This window comes from Helicoverpa zea, chromosome 15 (assembly GCF_022581195.2).
Source record: "Helicoverpa zea isolate HzStark_Cry1AcR chromosome 15, ilHelZeax1.1, whole genome shotgun sequence".
In the NCBI taxonomy this organism is placed as follows: Eukaryota; Metazoa; Arthropoda; class Insecta; order Lepidoptera; family Noctuidae; genus Helicoverpa; species Helicoverpa zea.
Window position 1 is genome coordinate 7,573,789 of NC_061466.1, and position 27,130 is coordinate 7,600,918.

General features: G+C 40.4%; 2 protein-coding genes across 9 annotated transcripts in view; one reads left to right on the top strand and one right to left on the bottom strand.

The window, feature by feature from the left end:
- The window catches only part of LOC124637173 (dmX-like protein 2), a 63,105-nt gene that overhangs the window by 21,697 nt on the left and 14,278 nt on the right, over positions 1-27,130 (bottom strand). For 6 of the 7 annotated variants that reach the window (XM_047173532.1, XM_047173528.1, XM_047173531.1 and 3 more), the window contains exons 18-42: positions 26,921-27,119; positions 26,289-26,504; positions 23,135-23,286; positions 22,691-22,836; positions 22,429-22,535; positions 22,021-22,328; positions 21,498-21,782; positions 19,618-19,881; positions 19,211-19,360; positions 18,765-18,916; positions 18,444-18,507; positions 17,168-17,245; positions 16,669-16,791; positions 15,873-16,014; positions 15,367-15,546; positions 14,518-14,739; positions 13,953-14,128; positions 13,475-13,612; positions 13,269-13,384; positions 12,763-12,994; positions 12,098-12,341; positions 11,575-11,695; positions 11,071-11,288; positions 10,434-10,670; positions 9,904-10,136 (exon numbers count right to left, since the gene is read on the bottom strand). In XM_047173532.1, coding sequence (XP_047029488.1) covers positions 9,904-10,136; positions 10,434-10,670; positions 11,071-11,288; positions 11,575-11,695; positions 12,098-12,341; positions 12,763-12,994; positions 13,269-13,384; positions 13,475-13,612; positions 13,953-14,128; positions 14,518-14,739; positions 15,367-15,546; positions 15,873-16,014; positions 16,669-16,791; positions 17,168-17,245; positions 18,444-18,507; positions 18,765-18,916; positions 19,211-19,360; positions 19,618-19,881; positions 21,498-21,782; positions 22,021-22,328; positions 22,429-22,535; positions 22,691-22,836; positions 23,135-23,286; positions 26,289-26,504; positions 26,921-27,119 — 4,503 coding nt within the window. The remainder of the gene's footprint in view (positions 1-9,903; positions 10,137-10,433; positions 10,671-11,070; positions 11,289-11,574; positions 11,696-12,097; positions 12,342-12,762; positions 12,995-13,268; positions 13,385-13,474; positions 13,613-13,952; positions 14,129-14,517; positions 14,740-15,366; positions 15,547-15,872; positions 16,015-16,668; positions 16,792-17,167; positions 17,246-18,443; positions 18,508-18,764; positions 18,917-19,210; positions 19,361-19,617; positions 19,882-21,497; positions 21,783-22,020; positions 22,329-22,428; positions 22,536-22,690; positions 22,837-23,134; positions 23,287-26,288; positions 26,505-26,920; positions 27,120-27,130) is intronic. The other variant, XM_047173530.1, reaches the window with a different exon arrangement.
- Positions 659-4,674, top strand: LOC124637174 (formin-E-like). 2 transcript variants are annotated; one of them, XM_047173533.1, is made up of 3 exons: positions 659-991; positions 1,463-2,459; positions 4,265-4,674. In XM_047173533.1, the coding sequence occupies exons 1-2, from the start codon at positions 751-753 to the stop codon at positions 2,452-2,454; spliced, it is 1,233 nt and encodes a 410-aa protein (XP_047029489.1). In that variant the 5' UTR covers positions 659-750; the 3' UTR covers positions 2,455-2,459; positions 4,265-4,674. The 2 variants fall into 2 exon arrangements, with proteins under 2 accessions (XP_047029489.1, XP_047029490.1); XM_047173534.1 differs by lacking the exon at positions 4,265-4,674 and having other exon boundaries at positions 1,463-4,055.

Here is a 27,130-nt window from a genome sequence, read left to right on the forward strand (position 1 = left end):
CGTCAGTTCAATCGCGACGTGTCAGGAACGCATTCTCTGAATGGCCGAACTATAATTGACCCAGCATGGAAGTAAGCATGCAACATGCAGCAAGCATAACTTCTGTCACGGCTCCGGCGCTGCGGGGCTCCGGCGGTCCCATGCGAGCTTATCGTCGCAGATGGTTTTCACGCTCACCACCGCAGCTTCGGCTTGCTGGCCGGCGGAGCCGGCCAGCCTCAGCCGCGGCGGCGAGCGCTGAAACTACCTGCGCCTCAGCTCGCAGGCCGCCTCGCCCCTCCGCGCCTACGCGGTTTTGAATTGCACTCTAGGGGTAGGGCAGACAAGACTACGTGGAGTCGGTTTTGCAGCGATTCGTTTTCGTCACTATACTTCGGCCGTTCAGAGAATGCGTTCCTGACACCTATCAGTTATAGTTCGGCCATTTAGAGAATGCGTTCCTGACACGTCGCGATTGAACTGACGACGTAACTTTGCAATGGCGTTGCAGTTACGATAAAAATATTTTTGCTGGTTGTTTACCGTTTTAACAATTGAGGAGCATTAAAACAACATTATACTCGAGCTTTGTCCTCAGGATTAGCATTAGGTATACTTGTAGTAACACATACGGTGTCGCCTATTCGCACTGATTTTTGAGGTAGATCGATTTTTTTTTTTTTTTTTTGTGGGTATCCTTAACTCACCCATCTTGCTCGAGCGCAGCACTCGTCATTCACATTTCAGTGCTCCGCCGCTTCGCACATAAAAATGGGAAAACGTTCTCGTTCTCGTACCGAGCACGACTATGAGTCGTTAGCAAAAAAAGTTAAGTCGTTAGAAAAATTGTTGCGCGCTCGGAAAGATCGACAACACGTGACACGCCACCGCCTGTCCTCCACGTCGTCATCGTCGTCATGCACCTCGTGCTCGTCGAGTGATAGCTCCGCGGGATCGGGCCGCAGCCCCGCCGCGCGCCCTCACGCTTACCAGGACCTGTTTTGTATTGAAGGTTAGTACGTACACCTACCTAACATGTGCTTATTTTAAATGGTACTGCGGTTAACCTGTGGGGTTATCACTTTACCAAATACATAGTTCAGGTGTAAGAAATAGTGTTGCGGGCAGTCTTTGGGGCTGTCACTTCACAATATTCGCCTTATGCTATAAAATGTGGTGTTGCGGGCATTCTATGGGAATGTCACTCTACTACATACATAGCTCAAGTAATGCGGGCAGTCTTTGGGACTGTCACTTTAAAATATTTACCTTATGCTATATAATGTGGTGTTGCGGGCATTCTATGGGAATGTCACTCTGCTACATACATAGCTCAAGTAATGCGGGCAGTCTTTGGGACTGTCACTTTACGCCTACCTACTCACCTTGTGAGGGTTCTGCGGGCAGTCTTAGGGACTGTCACTTAACCCATATGACGTAGATATATGGACAAACATGTAATCATGAATCACGTCAATCTTAGGTGCACCGGCGATCGAACCTGAACCGTCAACAAGTGCCGCTCCTCACGTCGCTCCGCCATACCCGCCGCCGCAGCGCACCACCCCGCCGTCACCCGCCGTGCCGCCGCCACCGCCTCCGCCGGGTCCCGCCGTGGCCGATACTGTGGAATCGCCGCCAGCCCCAGCGACAGTTGACGCGAACATCTATGTCACAGGGACAGAGCCTGCACCACCAGACTCGCAGGTGACACCTCAAATTAACGATGAGATTATGCAGCTGCTTGGTGAGGACCCCTCCCAGAAAAGAGTCTATGGAAACGACATCCAACCTGACTTGGCCGTACGTCTCCAGCACGTGGCTACTTCAGGTCTGTCTAAGGAAGCCCGGAAGGAACTTTTGGATAAATACCTGGTTCCCGCTAACTGCACCTTGATCGATGCACCCTTACTGAATCCAGAAGTAAAAGTTGCCATCCCCGAAACTGTCCACAAAAGGGACAAGGGTATTGAAAACAAACAAAAGCAAATCGCATCCGCTATAACCTGTATTGCGCAAGCTCTCACCTTGCTTATATCATCTGAACAGACTGCCTCATCCACAGAACTTATTAGGCTTTTAATGGATGCACAAAAAATATTATGCGATAGCCAAAACTCTGATTCGCTTGTGAGGAGGAACTTTATACTCTTCGTCATGAAAAAAGAACTTAAAGATCAGCTTCAGGCGACAAAAATTGATAATTTCCTTTTTAGTGCTCAGCTAGCAGATACGCTTAAAGCTGCAAAAGCTATAAACAAAACAGGAGGCGACATGAAACCTGCACCTCCCAAACAGCCTGCTAAAAAAGTGACAAACCCAAACGTACAGAAACATCATTTAAACTGGCGAGCCCCTCCCCAGAGCCACAGGTCGAAGGGAACCCAGAGGCGAAAGGAACCTGCACCCAGGAATCGGCACGAGCCCTCCTCGAAACAGTCATCGCGTCCAGCAACGAGCCGCGGCCGCCGCTAGACACGGTAATGTACGCCGGACGACTATCTAATTATCTTAACCAATGGTCCCTCATCACTAATGATAAGACTATACTGTCTTGGGTCACAGGTTATCGCATTCCCTTCTCGCAACCTGTAATACAACACTCACCACCTATGGTAAAAATACTTACTTCGCTTGAGAAAGTACAAATGAATCATTCAATAAAAGAGCTTTTATTGATCGGTGCAATCGAAGAATGCGATCCCTGTGATGGTCAATTCGTATCACCTACGTTTCTAGTACCAAAGCCTAACGGAAGGACGAGATTTATTCTAAATCTTAAATCTCTAAATAAATTTATTTCAACAAAACATTTTAAGCTTGAAGATCTACGTACAGCTATAAATCTTATAAACAAAGGTTATTTTATGAGCACTATTGACCTTAAAGACGCTTATTTTTTGATCCCTATACATGGCGATCATAAAAAATACCTTAGATTTGAATTCGATGGAAAACTGTTCCAATTTAATGTCTTGCCTTTCGGCCTCAATACTGCTCCGTTTGTGTTCACTAAAGTAATGAAACCGGTTATTAGTTTACTTCGGTCGTGTGGCTTCCTATCTACTATCTACCTAGATGATATTTTACTAATATCAAATACGTATGAGTCATGCGCGAGTCAAGTCTCTTACACAATAGGTTTTTTACAATCTTTGGGTTTTATTATCAACAAAGAAAAAAGTGCATTATACCCTAAAACAAACTGTAAATTCCTGGGATTTATAATTGACACTGAGAACTTACACGTTTCCTTGCCTAACGAAAAAATTCAAAAAATCAAAAAAGAAATAGAAAAATTTAAAATACTTACACGCTGTAAAGTAAGAGAATTTGCTCGCCTCGTGGGTTTACTTACCTCTGCCTGCCCTGCCGTCGAATACGGCTGGCTTTACACTAAGGAACTCGAACGCTGTAAATACCTTAACATAAAAGATGATAACAATTACGATAAATACATGTCTATACCCCCGTCTATACTGCCGGATCTAGATTGGTGGTCACGAGCAATTAATAACTCTGTAAACAAAATCAAACAAAACAGGTTTTGTTTGGTTATCTACAGTGATGCCTCAACAACGGGGTGGGGGGCAGCCTGTGGGGAGGAACGGGCTAGTGGTATGTGGTCTGACAGCGAACGCTCGCGACATATCAATTATCTAGAAATCCTCGCTGCCTTTTTTGGACTAAAAATTTTTGCAAAATTTTGTTATAACTGCCAAATTTTATTACGAATCGATAATACCACCGCCATATCATATATTAATCGTATGGGTGGTATTCAGTTTCCTCACCTAACTGACGTTACAAAACATATTTGGCAGTGGTGTGAAAGTAGAAAAATAATACTTTTTGCTTCATATATAAGCTCCACGGATAATACTATCGCGGATGCCGAGTCTCGTCGCGTTCATCCAGACATCGAATGGGAGCTGTCTGATCACGCCTTTATGCGCATAACAAAACAATTCGGTATCCCCGAGATAGATATTTTCGCCAGTAGGTTAAACAAAAAATGTATAAAATACATATCCTGGCATCGGGACCCCGACGCCTATGAAGTAGATGCATTTACTATTTCTTGGAACAGTTTCTTTTTTTACGGATTTCCACCTTTTTCCATAATATTAAAAACACTTAGAAAAATTGAAAACGACCATGCAGAGGGCATTATTGTAGTTCCCCATTGGCCTACACAGGCATGGTTTCCCTTGTTTAAAAAATTACTAGTGTCTAACACTCTAATCTTTAAACCCAGTGATAACATAATCATTTCCCATTCCAGCAACCGAGATGTTCATCAGAAGATTACCCTGGTTGCCGGAATATTATCCGGACGTCGCTCCTGAGAAAAAGTGTACCTACAAACTCAATTCCTATTATGATGGCCTCGCTATCAGACAATTCCATAAAACAGTACGACACCTGTCTTAAAAAATGGTTTTTGTTTTGTAAATCAAATCATACTGACTTATACGTAACTTCTGTTCCAACAGTCATACATTTCCTTACTCAGCAATACGAATCTGGTGCTCAATATGGAACTTTAAATAGCTGTAGGTCCGCTCTCTCTTTAATTTCCGATCTAGACCTAGGGAACGATCACCGGATAAAACGGTTCTTAAAAGGGATTTACCGATTAAGACCTCCTCTGCCCAAGTACAATACTACTTGGGATGTCTCCCTAGTTCTTAACTATTTAATGTCCTGGTATCCCAATAAAAATCTAAACCTAGAAAAATTATCTAAAAAACTTGCAACGCTCCTTGCCTTAATTACCGCACACAGAGTCCAGACTATTTCCAAAATAAACATCAATAACATAGAAGTTCTTTCAAATGAAATTCAAATAAAAATTCCCGACCTAATAAAAACGTCTCGTGACGGGGCTACTCAACCTACTCTCATCCTACCATTTTTTAGAGATAAACCAGCCATATGTCCAGCTACTACACTAAATTCTTACCTGCTGATGACGAACCCACTACGTGGCAGTGAAGTTCACTTATTTATTAGTCTTAAAAAGCCTCATAAGGCTGTTACATCACAAACTCTGAGTAGGTGGATAAAAAATACTCTTTACAGCTGTGGTATAGATACTTCTGTGTTTACTGCACACAGTACTAGACACGCAGCCACCTCTAAAGCTCATAAAATGGGTATCAGTTTGGACTTGATTAGGAAGACAGCTGGTTGGAGTGGCAGCTCCAATACCTTTTGGCGTTTCTATAACAGACATATAGTTATAGAGCAACAGGAGAATCAAAACTCCTTTGCTAATAGTGTCTTGTCTGATTAGGACTTATTCATTAATATTGAAATAATTAATAAGTTTGTAAAACTAACCACTTTATTTTTTACCATAGTATAGTACCATTTTGTTCACTTAACATAATTTTCTTGTTAATGATGCTTGTATGATTATTTGTACCCAAATAAGTATAAATTATTGATCATAATTAATCATTAATTGCGTTATAAAACTAATCACGTACTTTATAATTTGATTTATACCAAAAGTATGGTGCCTTTGTTGTTCATATTAATGATACTTATGTATGCTCATTTCTAAATACTTAAATAAGTATTTAAATAAATTTGCATTATTCCTAATGTGTTGATATTTTCATTAAGTCTCAACATCTACAAGTATACCTAATGCTAATCCTGAGGACAAAGCTCGAGTATAATTAATGATTAAACGAACTTACCTGTAAGTGAAGTTCTATCCTAATTATACGAAGAGCTTTGTCCGAGGGATTAGCATCCCACCCTCCCGATCCACCGGGCCTATCCCCTGGTCATGCAAATATCAACATTTGTATTACGTGTATCGATCGACAGGGTTGATGCTCCGAACTAAATGACGAGTGCTGCGCTCGAGCAAGATGGGTGAGTTAAGGATACCCACAAAAAAAAAAAAAAAAAAAATCGATCTACCTCAAAAATCAGTGCGAATAGGCGACACCGTATGTGTTACTACAAGTATACCTAATGCTAATCCCTCGGACAAAGCTCTTCGTATAATTAGGATAGAACTTCACTTACAGGTAAGTTCGTTTAATCATTAATTATTATATCAATAATCAATGAATGTTATAATTTTGTGCCAAACTGAGTGTCAAATAACTTGGTAAACAATATTTTTCTAAATCTATACTGCGCTATTACAAGGTTATGTCAGCGGTTTATATTTTGTAGTGCTGTGCTAAAAATAACAGGCAAGTATCGTAATCTGTTCTTATACAGTTATAATATAAAATAATACGTTTTGATTTTCTTTTTAAGAATTGGAAAATAATGGACTATAAGACTTAATTATAACGTTTATGAAATATAAAAATAAAACTATGACCAAACCGCATTTTTATACTTAGATTAAAAATGGTAACCCCAAATGGCGTTATGGGCCGCCATTTTGTGACGCTAAAACAGTCGTCCGTTGTCGTTTCGTGCGCATAGACCACGTTTTTCAAGTGTTTTCGATCTGTTTTTATTTGATTACCCGGCTTTTGTTAGACCGAGATATCAGGATTGATTCTGTTATTGATAATAATATAATTATACATGTAGGCGAAGATGATGATGAAGACACCACCTCCTCAAGCAAATCGGAGTCTGATAAATATTCTGTTCGCACATTCAATTCAATGTACTTGTAACAAAGAATAAATAAAACAATTTTATTATATGAATATTACCATTTTTTGGTTTCCACTTAAATAACTAAAATATAAAACAAATGATTCCGCCAATTTAAAACGAAAATAATCTTAAAATAATGCGGCGGTTCATTTTGAAGGAACGGTAACGAACTCAGTGTTATGTTGTGCCCATCACTAGTCGTGACTAACTGATAGGTGTCAGGAACGCATTCTCTGAACGGCCGAAGTATAGTCACGACTAGTGATGGGCACAACATAACACTGAGTTCGTTACCGTTCCTTCAAAATGAACCGCCGCATTATTTTAAGATTATTTTCGTTTTAAATTGGCGGAATCATTTGTTTTATATTTTAGTTATTTAAGTGGAAACCAAAAAAAGGTAATATTCATATAATAAAATTGTTTTATTTATTCTTTGTTACAAGTACATTGAATTGAATGTGCGAACAGAATATTAATCAGACTCCGATTTGCTTGAGGAGGTGGTGTCTTCATCATCATCTTCGCCTACATGTATAATTATATTATTATCAATAACAGAATCAATCCTGATATCTCGGTCTAACGAAAGCCGGGTAATCAAATAAAAACAGATCGAAAACACTTGAAAAACGTGGTCTATGCGCACGAAACGACAACGGACGACTGTTTTAGCGTCACAAAATGGCGGCCCATAACGCCATTTGGGGTTACCATTTTTAATCTAAGTATAAAAATGCGGTTTGGTCATAGTTTTATTTTTATATTTCATAAAAGTTATAATTAAGTCTTATAGTCCATTATTTTCCAATTCTTAAAAAGAAAATCAAAACGTATTATTTTATATTATAACTGTATAAGAACAGATTACGATACTTGCCTGTTATTTTTAGCACAGCACTACAAAATATAAACCGCTGACATAACCTTGTAATAGCGCAGTATAGATTTAGAAAAATATTGTTTACCAAGTTATTTGACACTCAGTTTGGCACAAAATTATAACATTCATTGATTATTGATATAATAATGTTGTTTTAATGCTCCTCAATTGTTAAAACGGTAAACAACCAGCAAAAATATTTTTATCGTAACTGCAACGCCATTGCAAAGTTACGTCGTCAGTTCAATCGCGACGTGTCAGGAACGCATTCTCTGAATGGCCGAACTATAACTTCAATTTTTAATACAATTTTTAATTGTGTGTAATTTGAGTCTTAAAAATTAAGTACAATTTTTGATTTTATAAAAAATTAAACCGTCACTTATTTTTGCACGTCAAAGAGCTGTGACACCGGGAGTTGCAAAGAACATTGTCTTTTTTGACGTTCTACCAATCAGCGCGCAAGATGCATTCCGTTCTACGCCAGTTGACAATTTGACCGCTCTACATCGCTCTCGATCTTACAAAAAGACTGACCAATCAGGGAGAGCTTTCGGACAGTTGACAATTTGACAATTTCTCATCGATAGATTATAATATAGCGAAAAATAATGCGTTAAATTGCAATCAGGTGTTACGGTTTACAATAATTCGACAGTTTACAATCTCTCGAGATAGATTGTAATCTAACGATGTTTGTAATCTTACGGTGACATATATATCTCATTATTATTTTGTATGTCTCTTCCAGACCTCGGGACTACAGAGTTCCGAATTTTTGGGAGGCAAACGTGAGGCCAAAGCCAACACGCTGAAGCCCTTTATACACAGCGACAATTATCCCTTTATACACTATAGAAAGGAACCCAAGGACGATCCCCGGTGAACGTCGTTAAAAAAAAGACAATCTGTGCTATACCATTGCTAACTGTGGATGAATACTACTTGGGCTATTGTGATGGGATGCTAATGGACTAGGAATGGGGAAACTACGGGAACTTTGGCACCTGCCGATGACAATGTATTAGATACATGTAAAAATGGCAGATGGAGACTCGCCAGCTCACTTACTGGGCCCCCGGGAATCTGTCACTGAATAGCAACAAAAGGGCAACAGGGACATGAGCGGCTAAAGTGTGAGGATACCTCGGCGGATTTTAAACGCAGATTACGCGCTCCCTGTGGGTCACTTACCACGAGGCACCTATCCTCGGAGCAGGGCTACTAACCCTGCTCAAGCGACTCCACTCTGGATGGTCAAGCCAAGCCAGAGGCGTGAGACCTACCCCCGTCATGGTTCACTCCGACCGGCCGGAGATGGGGGACAGTATACTCTCCCTGGAGAACTCAGTATATATGCCCCGCGGGGTCGCTACTCCCCGTCATCAGCCTCAGATGTCCTGCGATGCTTATTGTCGTTATTATCTCAAGAGCCTTTGTCCCAATTATGTTAGGGTCGACTTCCAGTCACTATGCAACTGAGTACCAGTGTTTTAAAAGGAGCGACTGCCTATTTGACCTCCACAACCCGGTTAACCGCTCAACCCAACACCCCTCAGTAAAACTGGTCAGACTTACTGGCTTCTGACTACCCATAACGACTGCCAAGAATGTTCAATGACAGCCGGATATAATACAGTTTAACATCCCCTCCAAATAACGGTCATTGGTATCCAAAATATACGTAGAAAGTACATACGAACTTAGAAAAGTTGCATTGGCAGGTACTTGCCAGACCTGGAATTAAAGACGCACGCTCATACTTGAGAGATTGGTTCTCTACCCACTAAACCACCACGACTTCCACTAAGTCATCACGACTTTGTCATCTCAGTAACATTTAATGTTTTTTTACGTAACAATACGTGTAATATTTTTGCCACACACAACTTAAATGCGGACTAATTAGAATCAATACTTTTATCCCTATGGTCACGTCTATTGCGGTTCAGTTCTCAGCGTTTTGTTTAGTCTGCTGTGCTTTTGCCGTTAAAGTACAAAAATTAAATATATGGAACATTTCTAATGGCTATGCGTATTCCGTTGTTTTCAAGTCAACGGGCCCTTAAAATTCAATATCAGACGATTCAGATCTTTGATTTTGCTGACCCCGTAGTCGCTGGCATAAGGGACAGGATCCGCGTACGAAGTCGCGGGCAGAAGCTAGTTTTAACTAAAATAATAATCTATACTAATGTTATAAAGCTGAAGAGTTTGTTTGTTTGAATGCGCTAATCTCAGGAACTACTGGTCCGATTTGAAAATTTCTTTCAGTGTTAGATAGCCCATTTATCGAGGAAGGCTATGGCTACTTTTTATCCCGGTACGGGAAGTAGTTCCCACGGGATGCGGGTGAAACCGCTGGCAAAAGCTAGTATTTTTATATGTACGCTCACCTGTAGATGTCTCACAGGATCAGCAACAACCGTATTATTAGTGGCCACAGCGGCCGCCAACAACGGCAGCGTGGTCGGGAACGGTAGAGGCGACAACAGCTGTTGATGCTGTTTATCCTGGCCCAACTCTTGGAGGAGCAGCACCAGTTCCATACGGACGGAGGCTAGACCACCGCCCCCCGCGCCGTGTAATGAGCAGTAGGATAGTAGGGTTCGAAGAAGGGTTTCGTTTGCTGGAAACAATTTTAGTGTTTTTGTCTATCAAAGTTGTATTTTTTAAGCTGTATAGTTGATCTGATTGAGGGTGAGACTGGCTGTATTTCTTAAACGGCACACGTGTATTTGGAATGGAATGGCAAGCGACGTTCCCGCTAAACCTGAAGCTAATCAAAATCATTGCATTTTATCAAAATACTGTTTGTTTTCCCAATAAAAAAAAAAAATACTTATCAAACTATTCAGGCCAAATATGTATCAAGACAAAACAGCTTCATAGCTCAATTAAACAAGCTCAATAATAATTTAAGTACCTTTAAGCCACTTCTTCCTGTTCAAAGCGCGCTGCACTTTAGCCTCGAAATCTGCCTTTTCCCGAACCAATAGCTGGTGTAACGTAGGCCTCTCGGGTAACGGGGCCAGTTCGGGCTCCGCACACAATAGGGCTCCTCCCCCCTGACCCGCGCCGGCCGATAGGTAGCCGCATAACCGACGTAGGGCTTCTACTTCGCGTTCTAACCAGATGTATAGCTGATAGCGGAGGTGACCACCTGTGCAAAAAACCGTCCATATTTTATTATTTAAATGTTTGATATAGAAAGTTATTACCATGCAACATGAGCAATTTTATGATCATACTATAATTTCTCTTTATCTCATATTCTTATCATAGTTTCTCTTTATCTGCATTTAGAAATATGCGCTGTGATATCAAAAAGGGCTGTGTTTTTCTATGTACAAGGAAAATAAATAAATATAAAAACGCAGTGCTGATAAAACAACCATTCTCTTTTAAGAAATGCATGGTGTCATCAAGAAACTTGACTTAAAGTTAACATTTTGAACTTCAAATATCATGAGTCGATTGATCATGAGCGATACATAGATGTTTATGTAACAAGTGAATTATAAAATATATGTCAATTTGTAGATGTAACATAGAACACTTACCATCAACCTCATACCCAGTAGCAAGAGTACTAAGTTCCTCCATTAATATCTTCAAGCAAGCCACAAACTTCAGTTGTTGCGCCATTATGTCGACAGAGGGCGTATCGTCCGACGGCTTGTCATTCTCAGAGTTGCCGTTAACTGTGGGCTCTTCTTTCTCTTCTTTTTTACCCATTTTCATTTCTAGAGGTGGCGTTGAGGATCCTGAACCTTCCGAACTGTTCAATAGACATAAGTTGTTAGCAATATAGATCTTGGACTAGAAACGATGGATAGATTGTGTGAGAGTTGATACGGTAAGAAAGAATGTTACTTGTGAGTTGACGGCAGACAGACTAGTATGGAAGGAGAAAACATGCTGCGCCGACCCCAAATAATATTGGGATAAGAGCAGGAGGATGTTAATGATGATGTTGAAATAAAATAAGAGAGTTCTTGTGTAAAGCACAATTGATTATTATTAATTTAGACACGGTTTTCAGTTACTTTGGCAATTCCACTCACCCCTTATCGTCTTCATCATCCCAGCTAAGAACCAGTTCATCATCCTTTTTGGTAGAAACAGGGGCTCCCCAGTCCACTTCTACGGCTGGTGCACCCCAATCCACGTTCGCCGGTTCTTCCTCTATATGTCATACATTTCATTAGTACATATTTATTTAAATAATAATAACAGTAAATATTGGCTGTTGTGTCAGTTTGCCAATCGTGTTTTAGTTACACATGATTGGTAGGACATAAAAGATGTCTAAACATATTTCAATTCAGTAAAGTTACAGACAGACAGTAGAAAATATGAGAATTAAGAATAGTTTTGGGTTTATGTTCAAAAGCGACTATAAGTAAAGGTATAAAAAGTAGAAAGATACAGAAATTAATAGCTCAATGTCCGTTCAAGTGATATAAGACATATATTTTGCACAAAATCGATGAAAGAGTAGAGAAAAAAGCAGCAAAAAAAAAAGAAAAAACCACAAAACAAAAACATAAATCAGCGGACGTACAAACGGACGTGAATGTAGCGTACTTTTGACTGGGAGATCCACGACGAGTTGTCCTGTATGTATGACCGCATCGTCTATCGAAGGTGCGGTGACGGGTGGTCGGGTCCTCTCGTCTCGCACCCGGGCGGGGAGCTTCGAGAGCACTTCCAGAGCTAGGGCGGGACAGCCGGCCTTGAAGTGACCGTGAGCCGTTTGGAAGTATAGGCGACGTTCTAACCGGGTGATGCCTTCGTCTGCTTCTTGTTGGAGAAGGGCTAGAGTGCCACCCTGGAAAGAAATGTATGATAAGTACTTTTTTCCAATTGAAATAACGGAATATCCACATAGCGTTTGTGTTTATAGTTGTACAGTTTAAATGATTCACTTCCGATCTTCCGATTTATCATAGAGATGAGCTACTCTTGGTATTCTAATATTATGTATCGCCAACTATGTTTTATTCGACTAGACATGCTTGACTAACTCAAAAAGCTTACATCTTTGCAGGTTTAAACATTTACTATATAGTTTTTTTCCTGTTTTTGTGAGAAATGAAATCATCCACAGACCCGAGTGTAGTGGGAGGGAATTCATTTGGATTTTGCTAACTAAATCCTATGCGAACCAGGGCCGCAGTAACACATTTGAACAATCCTATTGACCCGAAATTTATCGTAATGCCTGTTATAGTGGTTTACACAATACGTACCTGACTAGGCAAATTATGCCTCTTCAACCTGGGATGCGTTCGCAGATACACGTAGAAGTTAAACACGCTAGGCATGGGCTCATTATCCCTCGCCGCATGCAAACGGCCGGCATTGCTCAGCAGTGTGTCGAGAGCGGCGCCGTAGCGCTTGAGTTCCCATAGCGCCATGGAACGGACGAAGGGGTCTGGGTGAGCTCGTTCTAGGTCTAGTTCGCCGTCTTCTGTTTCACCTCTGTGAACATACCATGAATATTGTAATACTAGCCTATAGTAAAATAAAAAGTAGCCTAAAGCTTTTGTCGAAAAATAACAACTAACACACACAAAGAAATTATTATGTATCAACGCAGTGGTTGTCGAGATTAGCACTTTCAAACAAACAAACTTTCAGCCTTATTTACTGTTTCCTGCAGTTTTACCCGCATCCTACAATAACGTAGCCGGCTATTATAATTATCTGCTGTGATTCTCTCATCACCGTTTTTAAAGGTATACCAAAAACTTACCCTAATATTTCATCCATCAACAACTTCCTCAAACTAGTGGGCAATGGGTTATCGGCTTCGTATAATCTCGCTACCACCATTGCCAATTGTAAGTCTCCAAGACGTGTGATAAGGACCTATAAGGGAAAACAGAAATATTAATAAGAAAATACCTATGTCTTTTCATTTACCAGTTTGTCTTGCTATATAATATTTTCCTTATTTACCTCTAAAGCATCTTTCAAGGCACCTCCGAGTAAGAAGAAGGCCGCAGCATGTTCAAACCGTTGTCGACCGAGCAAAACGAATGCATTCTTCAACGCTGCTTTACGCCAACGATCTTCCGTGAAGTCGTTTGAGAAGAACTAAAAAAAAACACGAGATTTAATTTAATGTTATTCAAATGCGCTAATACATGGGCCTCATTGGATTGCACCAAAAAGAATTGACACGCCATCTGCGTATGCCACCATGTTGGATATAGAAAGACGTCTCACTGTTTATCACGAATTGTCATCCAAACTGAACGTCTGTACAAAATTTGAGCTCAATCGGTAAATGATGCTTCGAATTTGTGTCGGGAGAATTCACCTGATCATACATACAAGCATGGCGAGTTAAATAAAAGGTACATATTTAGTAAAAATATAAATTTTTCCTCCATTCGTTAACAACCTAACACCTTCCTACCAAAAAATAACTTACATTGGTCATCTTATCATCCCTACTGGATCGGAACAGCCCCCACAGCAGCATCCTCTTCTTCATGGCGAGGTAGTAAAGAGCTGCGTCCATGGGGTCCTGTTTCTGCATGTATGAGGCCCGGGCTAGCTTCTCCATGCAAGTGCGGAGTAGCTCGCCGCGTACCCACCAACCGACGCCTGGTAAAGGAGTAGGGTTTTAGGAATAAGTTGCCTTGAAATACCCAAATGTAAATAAATAATACATAAGAAAATTTTACACAGCCTTTCAGCAATGGACGTTAGTATTACACAAACAAAAAGATATTTGAGTTGTCTTTAAAACTGAATGTCGTTTAAATATACGCCGATTAGACCATCATATTTTTCCAAGAGTATTAAGATGGTAGAAAAATCTAAGCAGATACATAATATAATACATGAATCGCTTTAGTACAGTTTTTTGCAAAGCAATTTGCAAACTTCTTGTCTGGCTTTATATCCAAGCTTGCGCACGTGCAGTTGTATTAACAGCAATACACGCATTTTGGCTAAAAAAGACCTTCCATAAAGAATAAAAGTCCACTCACCAAGTTCCCTCATAGTAGCCCACTTAGGTTGTCCCTTAGTATACCCTGGTATGAGCGCGAGCAGTTGTTCATGCGTCTCCGAGTGGAAGGCCCACACTAAGTTGCAGGTACCGACGCCCGTGCGTTGCAGGTTCGCGCGCTGGGCCAGGGGTAGGCAGCGGAGTAAGTAGCCATAGTGCTTCATGGCTAGGAGGAAGCGGAGACCGCAGTCGTCGAGAGAGTCTGGTAGGGGAAATAAGAAGATTAGAACGATATTTCAGAAAAAAAAAATTGTCTGAACTTTTAATATAAATCCTAAGTATTTCACTGAAAATCTATTCGTTTAAAAATACACATAAAAATATTTTTTGTCGAAATGTCAATTCAAAACAGTTTCAATTTTAACTACTTCACCACTTTCCGTGTCGGCTAGAAACAAGTAATGACGAAGCAACTCTCTAGAGTCTATAAATATTCTCGTGATCACTCGTTTTTGTCTATGTAAATTGGGTTCGATGAGATGACGGCAGATAGGAGAGGTTGGGAGAAGAAAACATACTGAGCCGATCACAAATAAAATTGGTACAAGGTACAAGGTCAGGACGATGATGACATTGACTCCCACTTTCTCATTTCACAAATTACAAGCTTACCCGGCAATATCGCCTGTCCCGAAGCCTGAGCGACATCAATGTCATCATGTCTCGCATTAGTGGCGAGTCGCTCCGCGAAGTCAGCATCACAAGTGGACACGGTATCAGCTAAGGCTAGCAAGTGCATCTGATCCAGTGAACTGAGCCCCGGCAAGTGTGTGTGGGTAAGTAGACGAGAGAGGATGTGACCGGGATAAAAATATTATTTCACACTTACCCGGCAATATCTCCTGTCCCGAAGCCTGAGCGACATCAACTCTCGCATTAGTAGCGAGTCGTTCTGCGAAGTCGGCATCACAAGTGGACACGGTATCCGCTAGCGCTAGCAAGTGCATCTGATCCAGTGAACTGAGTCCCGGCAAATGTGTGTGGGTGAGTAGACGAGAGAGGATGCGACCTGTGGAAAATAATATATGTTAAATGTCTAGATAGATAGATATTTTCTAAAGAGATGTATTTTGTGTATGACACGGTTGATGTTCTATTGTTTTATAATTACGACATACGAGCGGTTAATGTTCACATAAGACGTAAAGTCCACAGTCCACAGGCAACATGTAAAATGTACTAAGGAAGGTTTCACAAGGTTTGCTGTTAGAAAACCCAATTCAGAGTGAAGCTTGCCCTTGTACATTATCTTCTCCAAAATTTTAATGTACTTACAAACAGTGTGTGTAATAAAGAATATTAATATTCCTATTAGATCCGTCATTAACACATTACCTTGTCTAAGTCCAAAGTGTGATAAAGGCTGTCTTTCAGGCATGGACGGTCTTCGATCCACCCCCTCATCTTCACCCAACAGCAAAGCATCAAGATCTTCATCTGTGTCTTGTATCGTGCCTTCAAATAACTCATTATAATCCTGCAAAACAACAAAAGACGATAAACGAAAGAATATCTATAAAAATTTGCTGTCACTTCTATAGGTCATATTATACTTTGGCGATAATTCATAGGACGACACTGTAAATGTTGTATTCGACAGAACAATTTAGGATTAGGTACCATCATCCTCCGAGCCTTTTTCCCAAACTATGTTGGGGTCGGCTTCCAGTCTAACCGGATGTAGCTGAGTACTAGTGCTTTACAAGGAGCGACTGCCCTGACTGACCTCCTCAACCCAGTTACCCGGGCAACCCAATACCCCTTGGTTAGACTGGTGTCAGACTTACTGGCTTCTGACTACCCATAACGACTGCCAAGGATGTTCTATGACAGCCGGGACCTACAGTTTAACGTGCCATCCGAAACACAGTCATTGGTATCTAAGATATACTTAGAAAGTACATACAAACTTAGAAAAGTTGCATTGGTACTTGCCTGACCTGGAATCGAACCCGCGCCCTCATACTCGAGAGGTTGGTTCTTTGCCCACTAGGCCACCACGACTTTTTTTTTGAATTTAGGATTAGGTACCAACTGTGTGGAAATTACTATTACATTGTTGAATTGGAAAATATTCTGTAAAACAAATGTATGTGTAAGTAAATAAATAAACAATTATTTCTTTAAATACCTTAGCCTCTTGAATAGTGGACGGATGATGCGGAGACTCCTTGTCGGCGACAAGCAATGTCCATAACGGCAGCGGTGGTACTGAAGTTAATTCTGCGTAGTCTAACTGGACGTCTTCTGTTATCTGTGGTAGTGATCAAATAGTTAGATGGCGGCAAAACTGATATGTATAGAAAAATGCACATAGAACAATTAAAGGCTGCCCGCCGACGTCCGATAAACGGTGACCGATTTTTTGCACGAGAGAAATAGAACAAAGTGATGGCAATAGTGCAACGCTCCCGTCCTACAAAGGTTTCGGTCAGAAAATCTTAGTCAAAAACAAATCATTTATTTAATTTAGGCCTTTACAAGCACTTATGAACGTCAAAAATATAAATAGGTTTAATTGTAAGTCAGAACGTCAAAAATCGGCCCGATTATCTGCCGTACAAAAAGTATATGCGAGCAGCTAAACACTGAAAATGAAAACATGGCAAGTATATATAAAGCTATGTTACCTGTGCAACGCCATCTAGCGGCGAGGCGGCGCCGGCGGCGAACGATACGGACAGCGTGCGCGAGCGCGACCAGCCGCGCTGTAACACGTGCGACATGCCACAACCACTTTATGTCACATTCACGGACAAAATGTGCGAATAAAGTCCATTCCACGAAAGAAGACTCGAAAATTGTGCAACTATGTACATATATATTTTTGTACGTATTTACTGAGCTATCATCTGAGCATATATCGGGTAGTCAGAAGCCAGTAAGTCTGACACCAGTCTAACCAAGGGGTATTGGGTTGCCCGGGTACCTGGGTTGAGGGGGTCAGATAGGGCAGTCGCTCCTTGTAAAACACTGAACCACAGCTACATCCGGTTAGACTGGAAGCCGACCCCAACATAGTTGGGAAAAAGGCTCGGAGGAGGGAGACTGAGCTATCGCATAGACACTAGCGCTGCGTTTCCTGGACTTCTGTCGTGAAATGGACTTTATTTGACATTCATGAAAAAGTGTGGGGAGTATATCGAATACTAAAGCGATTTGTCGTGGATATTAATCGCAAGTGTATGACAATGTTGATGACTTTTACTATTGTGAATTAATTTGAACTAATTTAAAATATCTAATGTCTAAGTTCGAATAACTCTATCTAAAAAAAAAGTATACTGAGTGATGTAAAGGACTACGCACTAAAAATGTATATCTAAAATGTCTAGGGCTATTGGGTAAAGTAATTTACTTGTTATTGTTTTAGTGTTTTATTTCAAAACGTTATTTTAAACCCCAAACAGAAAATACAGTTATAAAATTATATTTCAATTTTGAAAATGTGTTAATTCACATATATCCATATTTTATCGATTGTTACTTAGTGAGTTTCAAATAGGATAAACTTCGTTTATGAGCTCGTTAAGCAAGCGCAACACAACATCGCATTTTACATCGAAAACCACAACATTTAAACATTGTTTAGAGAAATACAGTACACCAATTTGTATAATATGTATAAACTTGTACATAAAAATATGAACATTTAAATGGGATTGTGAGCTTTATTGGTAGCGTAATAAAGCACATATTAGTCATAAATCATTCAAGTTAACAAAATTAATGTGTATTTCAGACTCGTTCAGTGTTGATGCATATTTTGTGTTACATTTTGTTTGCATATTCAGTGCTAATTAGTTTGGCAATAAGATGCTATTTTGAACTTTTTGTGGACCACATAAGACTATATGATATAGTTGCTTATTAGGTTATTTTGCTGGGAAAGTAAAAAGATCTTACCTGTCTGGATAAACTATCTTCGTCACCCTGTGAACTGCGTCCAGTGTAAGTTCCGCCGATGCATCTGTTGATATCGATACATTTTATTGCAATAAGGTGCGATTTTTCAATCATAAGTTAACTTCTATCTGAGGAATTATAGCGGTTTTACATATTTTCTATTCAAAAGCTGTTAAAACATCAAACACATTCTTCAGATAAAAGCTATCGGGCGATTGAAAAATCGGCTTTAAAAAGAAACAAAATGATATGGCACATCGCTATAATTCTTAGCCTGGTTTCAATAACGAATAGGCTAGTTATAACCCATGTATAACTTACCGAACTAAATGAGCAAGTATAGCTTTGACCCATCGTATCTTGCCGCTGTTGAGCAACTCCATCAGCTGTTTGGGATGGTATTGAGGTAGCACAGGACACGCCATTTGTGACGCCTCGAACAAGCCGTAGTCTGGCATGTAGTCTAATAACGGCTGTCAAATTAAATAAATGAATGAAAAACACGATAGGGTATTGTTTTAGGGAATTTCCCATTACTATAGGTCTGCACCTTTTGTTTTGCGTACCAGAGATAGGAATTGGACATTTCTTGTATGAGGCTCATGTAGAAATTCTGTCTAGTAAGCAAATCAACATGTAAATAAAATACTGGGAACAGCAGATAATTCAAATCCAAAGCGTTTAAATTATTAACATGCTTATTTATTTGTTTCGTTCTATTTGTAATTTTGTTTTTATTTTTTTTTTTTTGAACCCTCTGTATTTACCTGAGGTTGATCCGGTTGAGTTTTGTTTCGTCTCCTAGCATCGCGCTCCAATAATTGCAAGTTGATAGAAGACACGCGTTGTAGATGCGGCGCCGATATGCGCAAGTCTGAGTCGCGGAGTGCGCGGGATTCACTGCCTTCTTCCAGTTCCTGTACAAATAACATAAGCGCTCTATTTATGATTATTTGATATTGGAATATAATGTTGGCTGATATATTGATCATTCGATATTAAAACATAAGATTACATAATATTCACGCGGTCGAACTGAAAACCTCGGTCAAAAAACAACCACATATGCGAGCTTCAAAATACAGATAAAAAAGTAGATATATTAATCAGAGACCTTCATAATACAAATAAGTACATCAAAATTGGTCAATAAATATCGTACAACTATTCATACCTGTGCACCCATCATTCCAGAAGCATTCTGCGGATTCTCCGGCTTCCACTGCGAGTAGACGTGCATTTCCGAGTCCATACCCACCACTAATATACCGTCCCTAACCCAGGATATTTGCATGGGCAACGGTGGTAGACCATCAGCGGTCTTTAGCTCTATGCGCCTGAGTTGCATCCATCGAATCTCTTCGACGAATAGTGGCGCGGCGAGGGATGATGCCTTGCGAAGGATTGGACGGTTGTTGCTTATCGATTCTTTCATTGCCTAGAAATATAAGAAATATACACCGCGACTTTTTAGTCGTCTTACAAAGGTGGTCCACTGAATGTATCCGACATAAAATACCACTAGACATGATTATTAATTTTATAGCATTAATTAAGATATTAGGTGCAAAGAAAAATAAATAATACATTAGAAATAAGAAACATCCTGTTAATAATGTTTACGTATCAAACGGTAGAAAGTAGGTACCTTCCCAGCGCTCGAGTCGAGTGATCGTTCCATCTCCATTTTTTACGAGACAAAATATCGTAAGCCAATCTAGCACAGTCCACGTGGACTGTCATCCAATGAGATTCATTCCACGAGCGGCACGACGGCACCGCCAAAGACGACGACGGTACTTTTCAAAGAGTCCACGTGGACTTTGATAAATGCCGCCTTTTACTTAAAAATAGGTTTTAAAGGTCATTCTGAGGCTCAGTTGCCGTCCGAACACCGCAAGTGGAAGTGTGCGCGCACTACCGGTAATCAAGTGTTGTTCGCGATCGCTACGAGTGAATAGGGTATACGTCTTGCATGATGAGTGATAGGAACCGTCGCTACTCGAATATCGAGTACCTACAAATGGTACGCGTGTACGCAATAGCTGGTGACAATTTAAGGGAAGCAAGAAGATTGTACGCTGCGCCTAACAATCTAATAATGTTACGGAACCGAGGAGTGATCAACCCGCACGAAATAAAAATAATAATATTGGAGCGCGCGCGGCGCGTGTGACTGTTGTGCGCCCTGAGCCGCGTGGGGCTACCGGTAACCCAGCGAGCGGTAGGCATTTATCGCGCGCGAGTACAGAGAGTGACAGAGGCCTGATAATAATAGGTACGTCATTGTCAACTTACATCACTTTGTTTTGGTTTTATTACGAAAAATGTTTCTGACGGTCCTAAGCCCGTAAAAGTATGAAGGAAGAATTGGAATTAAGTGTTACAAGTTAAGTAAGAGTGCAAGTTTACAAACTGCTACATAATGAGAACATTAAGATTGCAATAGTAAGAAACTTATTTTGCGCTAGGGTGAATGAACTTTGATAAAGACGCCGCGCCGCGCCGCTCCATTGATACAAGACTCGGGCCGCGCTCACTACAGGGTGTTTTTATAATCTATGTCATGCGTCATAATAATGAATTTATTTTTATTTTTGAATTATTCAAATGTCATAAATATATATATTTTTTTAATGAACGTGTTCTAGTCATTGGATACATGAAGTGAGCTGCCGTTGTAAGACGACTAAAATGTCACGGTGTATTAATGTTACTAGTATTATAAATGCGATACTGAGTACCTATATTCAGAGCGCAATTTGGTTTATAATGGTTAATTAATGTTTTACATTCAGGCAACAATGGAACATGGATATATACCTTTAAAAGTAAAATACACTATATACGTTATATAGTACCAAACTTGTTAGTAAATACAACCTAAATCTATGTTAGTATCACTTCTAACTATGCACCATGGCATTTAAACCTAGTTCCAACCCAGTAGTCGATAATAGGCTTTTATTTGGGGGCTGGATAGCTTCTTCAGAATGCAGGTAAAACTGTGGGAAAAAGCTAGTAAGTATTCAAATAAAAGAAACACAAAATTACCTTCAAATTAGCCTGAGCCAAATCACTAGACACAGGCGTAAACAACAGCACTCTTGACCCGACCGCCACCGTCAAAATATGGGAGCCATCTTCTTTAGAGACCCAGTCTAACTGTACCAAGTGCTTCTGCGTCAAAGGACAGGTGTTGCCATTCTCCATAATACTTTTACGTAAAGATTGGAGTGTACTGAAGGAGGGTACCGCGAGTAGACCGGCGGATTTGCCTGTGTCGCCCTCGCCGTTGCGACTGCTGCGGCTCTCGTCTGATGATAGTGTTTGGAGTACCTAAAAGTTGGAAATTAATGGAAATATAAACAATATATATAAATAAAAATTATATACAAATAATCACTGAAGTGTTTAAAAATAATTATTGGTCTATTGTTGTTTTAAATGTGTTTCTTGTTATTAAGACAAAATTTGTACACATGACTGAAAAATATTTCTGAATTCCATAGGTAAGCGATAACTTTCTGTGTGAGCCGGGATGGGAAATTAACAAAAATATTATTGTTCTACAAACCTGATTCAACCTCTGCTTCTTCTGCATGAACGACGTATCATGAAGATACGACAGATCTATTTGCGTATCCGTGCAAACCCCAACTCTGGGTAGGCTAACATTCCTCAAAGGTATCGTATCTTCTAGAAGCCATTCGGCCCCTCCCGTACTTTCACACTCGTACACACACACGCAAAGGTTGACGAAGCGAGCGTCGGAACTTGTGCTGTTGGTTGTGGTACCGCCTTTAGGCCGAGTGAATGAACGACCACATTTGTATGCGCAAGCGATTCTGCCTGAATATGCTGCGCTAATGTGGAGGGGTTGACCTGAGGAAAAATATAATGTAAGTATATTATATATTTTGTTAAATATGTGCTGGACTTATGGTATTTAGGAAAAGTTATGAGGTTTGAAGCTAAAACTTGCCTGGAATGTCGATAGCAGATTCTTGGTCTTTGTTCATCATTTCCCATTCCTTCCATGTATAATCGAAATCGTCATCGTCATTTTTCGTTACGTGACATTTCCAGAACCTAAAAGTTTTATTGAGTAAGTACATACAAAGACAAAAAAATACTAAAGTTGCGATATTGATAGAGTGAATTCGAATCGATAATTCGATATTTGATGAGATCTATCGATAGATTGAAATCGAAAAGGGCCTATAGTTACTTATTCGTATTCTTACCTTAAAGTGCTATCAGAACAGGCAGTAGCCATGATATAGGGCGCTAAGCAAGCAGGGTAAATAGACGCGGAGCTCAGATGACCAGCCGCGGGCGTGGCGTGAATTACATCCACTCCATCCGGTAACGACAAGGGGCATTCACATACCTGGGAAAAAACATATTTAAACATAATTTTCTCAAACAATGACCCATCGATACTTCTTCTTCTTATCAAGTGAGCTGCAGATTTGATCACCTATCAAGCCCTAGTGTCAGAGTTTTCTCAAATCGGCCTCTAACGTGGAATTCTAACAACGACTTCTACTGAGTAGCATTCACGGACCGGTCGGCTTTACGTGTCCTGCGAGGCACGGGTCAGACACACATTTCTGTCATGTTAAAAACTTTTTAAATAGCACATTATACTAATAATACAGACATGTTTAATAGATAATACGACGTACCTTCTTCGTAGATATAGAGATATGTGAATGAGCTAAAGGTTGCGGCGGGGCGCGGTCGTTGTCCATTGAGACGGAGTTCTTGCGCGACTCGCCTTCATCCTCCTGCACTAACGCACTGTCTGGCACGTACATCATACTGTTTGTGAGGTCATCTAAAAGAAATTGTAGAATTATAGTTCGCGTCAACCTTTTTGACGCTTCGGAACGTCGCACGATACTGCCCAAAAACCGTTAAAAGGTTATGTAATGTTGTGTTAGGTAACGTTCGTGTACTTGGACTCAGTCATTAGTTGGGAACCGACCACATGTTTGGCGAAAACTGTATCAATCACCATTAGGATAATCATTTCTCTAGTGGTATACAAGCTGTTGATTTGCATGCGTGCCATAGTCAAGGACGTAATTATGCTAATGATTCTCGACCCAAATCAACAAAAAAATGGATATGTAATTTTTTCTTATTTTAATCTTATTTACGTATATCCGTCAGTGTAACCCAGCCGTATTTCAATTCGGCGCGTGAGTTACTAGCCTTAGAACCGCGCTGCGCACTCACACAAACGCAATCGATACATGCACAAGGCATTCGCAACGATCGTTCAATAAAAATCGTAGATCATCCAGCCTACCCAAATTCACCCAATCACAGTGCGAGTACTCCCACACACTCGCCTAGCCGCTCCCCGCGCGCCCTTGAAGCCGGACCAAACAAGCGCCGACGGCAAGCAGTGTGTTTGATGTCGCCGCCGCCGCTGCGTACGTGCGCTTTGAGTTCCGCGAAGTGTAGGTACTAAGTGCGCGATGACGGAATACTACACTAACATCGAGCTGGTGGAGATGGTCCGCCTGTACGCCATCAGTAACAATAATGTGCGTGAAGCAATAAGAATGTTCCGGGAAATGTTTCCCGACCGGGAACCCCCATCACGGAGGATTATGCTGGCTGCTACGCAGAGACTGCGGGATCATCGCCAATTTGAAGTTCCCCGGCACGCTCAAGGTCGCGGAAGCGAAGGCCTGCCTGTCGCCTTGCAGGAAGACATCCTGGAGTACTTCCAGCGGGAACCGCGGGCGAGCACGCGGGATGCTGGTAGGCGGTTTGGAGTGCACCACACCACAGTGTGGCGCCTATTGAAGAACGAGCAGCTACACCCGTTCCACTACCGCAAGGCACAAGATCTGCACTCAGGGGATTATGAAGCACCTCGTACCTACACTTAACTAACACATCTTTCCATTTCCATTTAACGTAGACAAACATGTTATCAAACTTGGTAGATCGGTACACCAGCTAAGGTAGGTATTATTGCCGGTCCTAAGCCCGTTAAGTAGGAAGGAAAATTTAAAATCAACCAATTTAACCTAAACATAAAAACACAATTACTGCGAAAACTATGCTGAAAGATAAAGGTAAAAAAACAATCATGTTATCAATCAGCTGTTAACGGGTCAGTGAACTTTACGAAGTTATCTTACTTAACTTACGAAAGCTTTATGCTGAAAGATAAAGGCAAAACAATCATGTTATCAATCAGCTGTTAACGGGTCAGTGAACTTTACGAAGTTATCTTACTTAACTTAGATAAAGGCAAAACAATCATGTTATCAATCAGCTGTTAACGGGTCAGTGAACTTTACGAAGTTATCTTACTTAACTTACGAAAGCTTTATGCTGAAAGATAAAGGCAAAACAATCATGTTATCAATCAGCTGTTAACGGGTCAGTGAACTTTACGAAGTTATCTTACTTAACTTACGAAAGCTTTATGCTGAAAGATAAAGGCAAAACAATCATGTTATCAATCAGCTGTTAACGGGTCAGTGAACTTTACGAAGTTATCTTACTTAACTTACGAAAGCTTTATGCTGAAAGATAAAGGCAAAACAATCATGTTATCAATCAGCTGTTAACGGGTCAGTGAACTTTACGAAGTTATCTTACTTAACTTACGAAAGCTTTATGCTGAAAGATAAAGGCAAAACAATCATGTTATCAATCAGCTGTTAACGGGTTAGTGAACTTTACGAAGTTATCTTACTTAACTTACGAAAGCTTTATGCTGAAAGATAAAGGCAAAACAATCATGTTATCAATCAGCTGTTAACGGGTCAGTGAACTTTACGAAGTTATCTTACTTAACTTACGAAAGCTTTATGCTGAAAGATAAAGGCAAAACAATCATGTTATCAATCAGCTGTTAACGGGTCAGTGAACTTCCTTTCTAGCACTAGTATTACTGTGATTTGTAAGATTTCCGTGTTCCATTTATGCTCAAAAATGAGTCAATAAATTAATTAAATTATCTTTATTTCAGACATTTTGTCCATAGCTTTTACAAATAAATAAAACGTTAGTAGAGTTGTTAGTAAAAATAAAGCATAATAATAAGGTGTTAGTACTTTGTTAGCAAACAAAACAAAACAGTGTACCTAGGTACCTACACAAAGAATTACTGGAGTCTACTTCCTATTAGGTACTAAGCAGGTGAACACTCCCCCAGAACACGTTAAAGGACTGTTTATTTTGTGCGCTAACGCTATGTGATAAAGTAAAGCGAAGTTAATGACAATGACAATAATGTACCTAGGTGATTTTCGAAACAAATTTAGGTAAAACGACTGCTATCGCGTATCACTCGGTCTCGCTCGCTCGCGCGCGCGCTCTGTCCTGTCGTAGATAAGACACTCGCACATCGACACTCACGCACACACGTAGACAGAGTAGTTTTCTCTGTCTACGCACACATAGCTGCCATCACGCACACACTGTGGCCGCGGGGCAATTCTGTTATGATTTGTGTTGAACCGTGGGCTGAATTCTGAAATGCCATAAAATTACAACATCGAAAAAAGCAGCGCATATTAGGTTTATCCCATCTACCGTAATTTAAATCGATTATTTACGTATTTAATGTCAACCTCCTGATCTATGGCACGGATGCAAAACAACAGCTTGTATAGTAGGTATGACTTGACAGTCAAGAATTAATTTGAGATTTAAATTTTATACATGAAAACAAATCGATGAAAATTGATATTTTTTACGTTACTTTCCGTTCCTAAAAAAAGACAAATAGAAACAACAAAAATAGAACCCTTATAAGACCACTTTATTTTTTGTCAAACTTTAGAAGGAGTGCATATCTTTACTTACCATTAGGATCTGCCTGCGACGACACGGTAAGCCTCCACATATGCACGGTAGAACCCCCATCAGTTCTCTCCAACACAACTATATAGAACGGTTCGTTGAACACGGCGGCTTTGCGCAAGTCCACTATGGCTTCCAAACCGACTTCTGTTAGGGTGTTCACTTCGGAATTCTCGTTGTTGGCGTCTGAGTTTTCTGCTTCTACTGATGTGCGTTCACCTGCATGTGAAATGGAGATATTATTGTGGAAATATAGCATGTGCAATACATGATGTAAAAGCTTATCGATAATCCTATGTCGGCAGAAAAACTATCGATATTTATATATCGATAGATGTTAGTGTATAGGCTGCATTATATGCTACAAAAAATAAGGCAGATATACTCTTGTAATTTTATTTGAACCGTGCGATAAAAATCTCTAAAAGAAAAAAGAGTATAATTTAGTATTCCCTTATCGAATCCAAAGACCGCATGAGAAGGGAATGATCCATATTTGCATACTATAGAAAAAAGGAACTACACAGGGGGGCTATTCGCGTAACGAAAACTAGACACGGAGATTCGCGCCAACTTGACGACCATTAAGTTATCCGAATGACCCCTACAACAATAACATCTCATCTTCAACTCACCAGTAATAAGTTGTTCCTGAAACACGTGCAGTAGCTGCGTATTATGCCAATCATGCGTGGCGTCAGCTATCGCATGCAACTGTATGATGGCGCCGGGACGAGCCGTCGACTGTTGCGAGACGATGTTAATACGATCGTGTAGGGGTATACCCCCGCCTTCTTCTAGAGTTGATTCCGATGACATCGACATTGTGTCGTGCTGTAGTGATG

Coding starts and splice junctions, on each gene's coding strand:
- LOC124637174 (XM_047173533.1), top strand. CDS start 751: ATGGGAAAACGTTCTCGTTCTCGTACCGAGCACGACTATGAGTCGTTA. Junction 992..1,462: donor GGACCTGTTTTGTATTGAAG/GTTAGTACGTAC, acceptor CGTCAATCTTAG/GTGCACCGGCGATCGAACCT.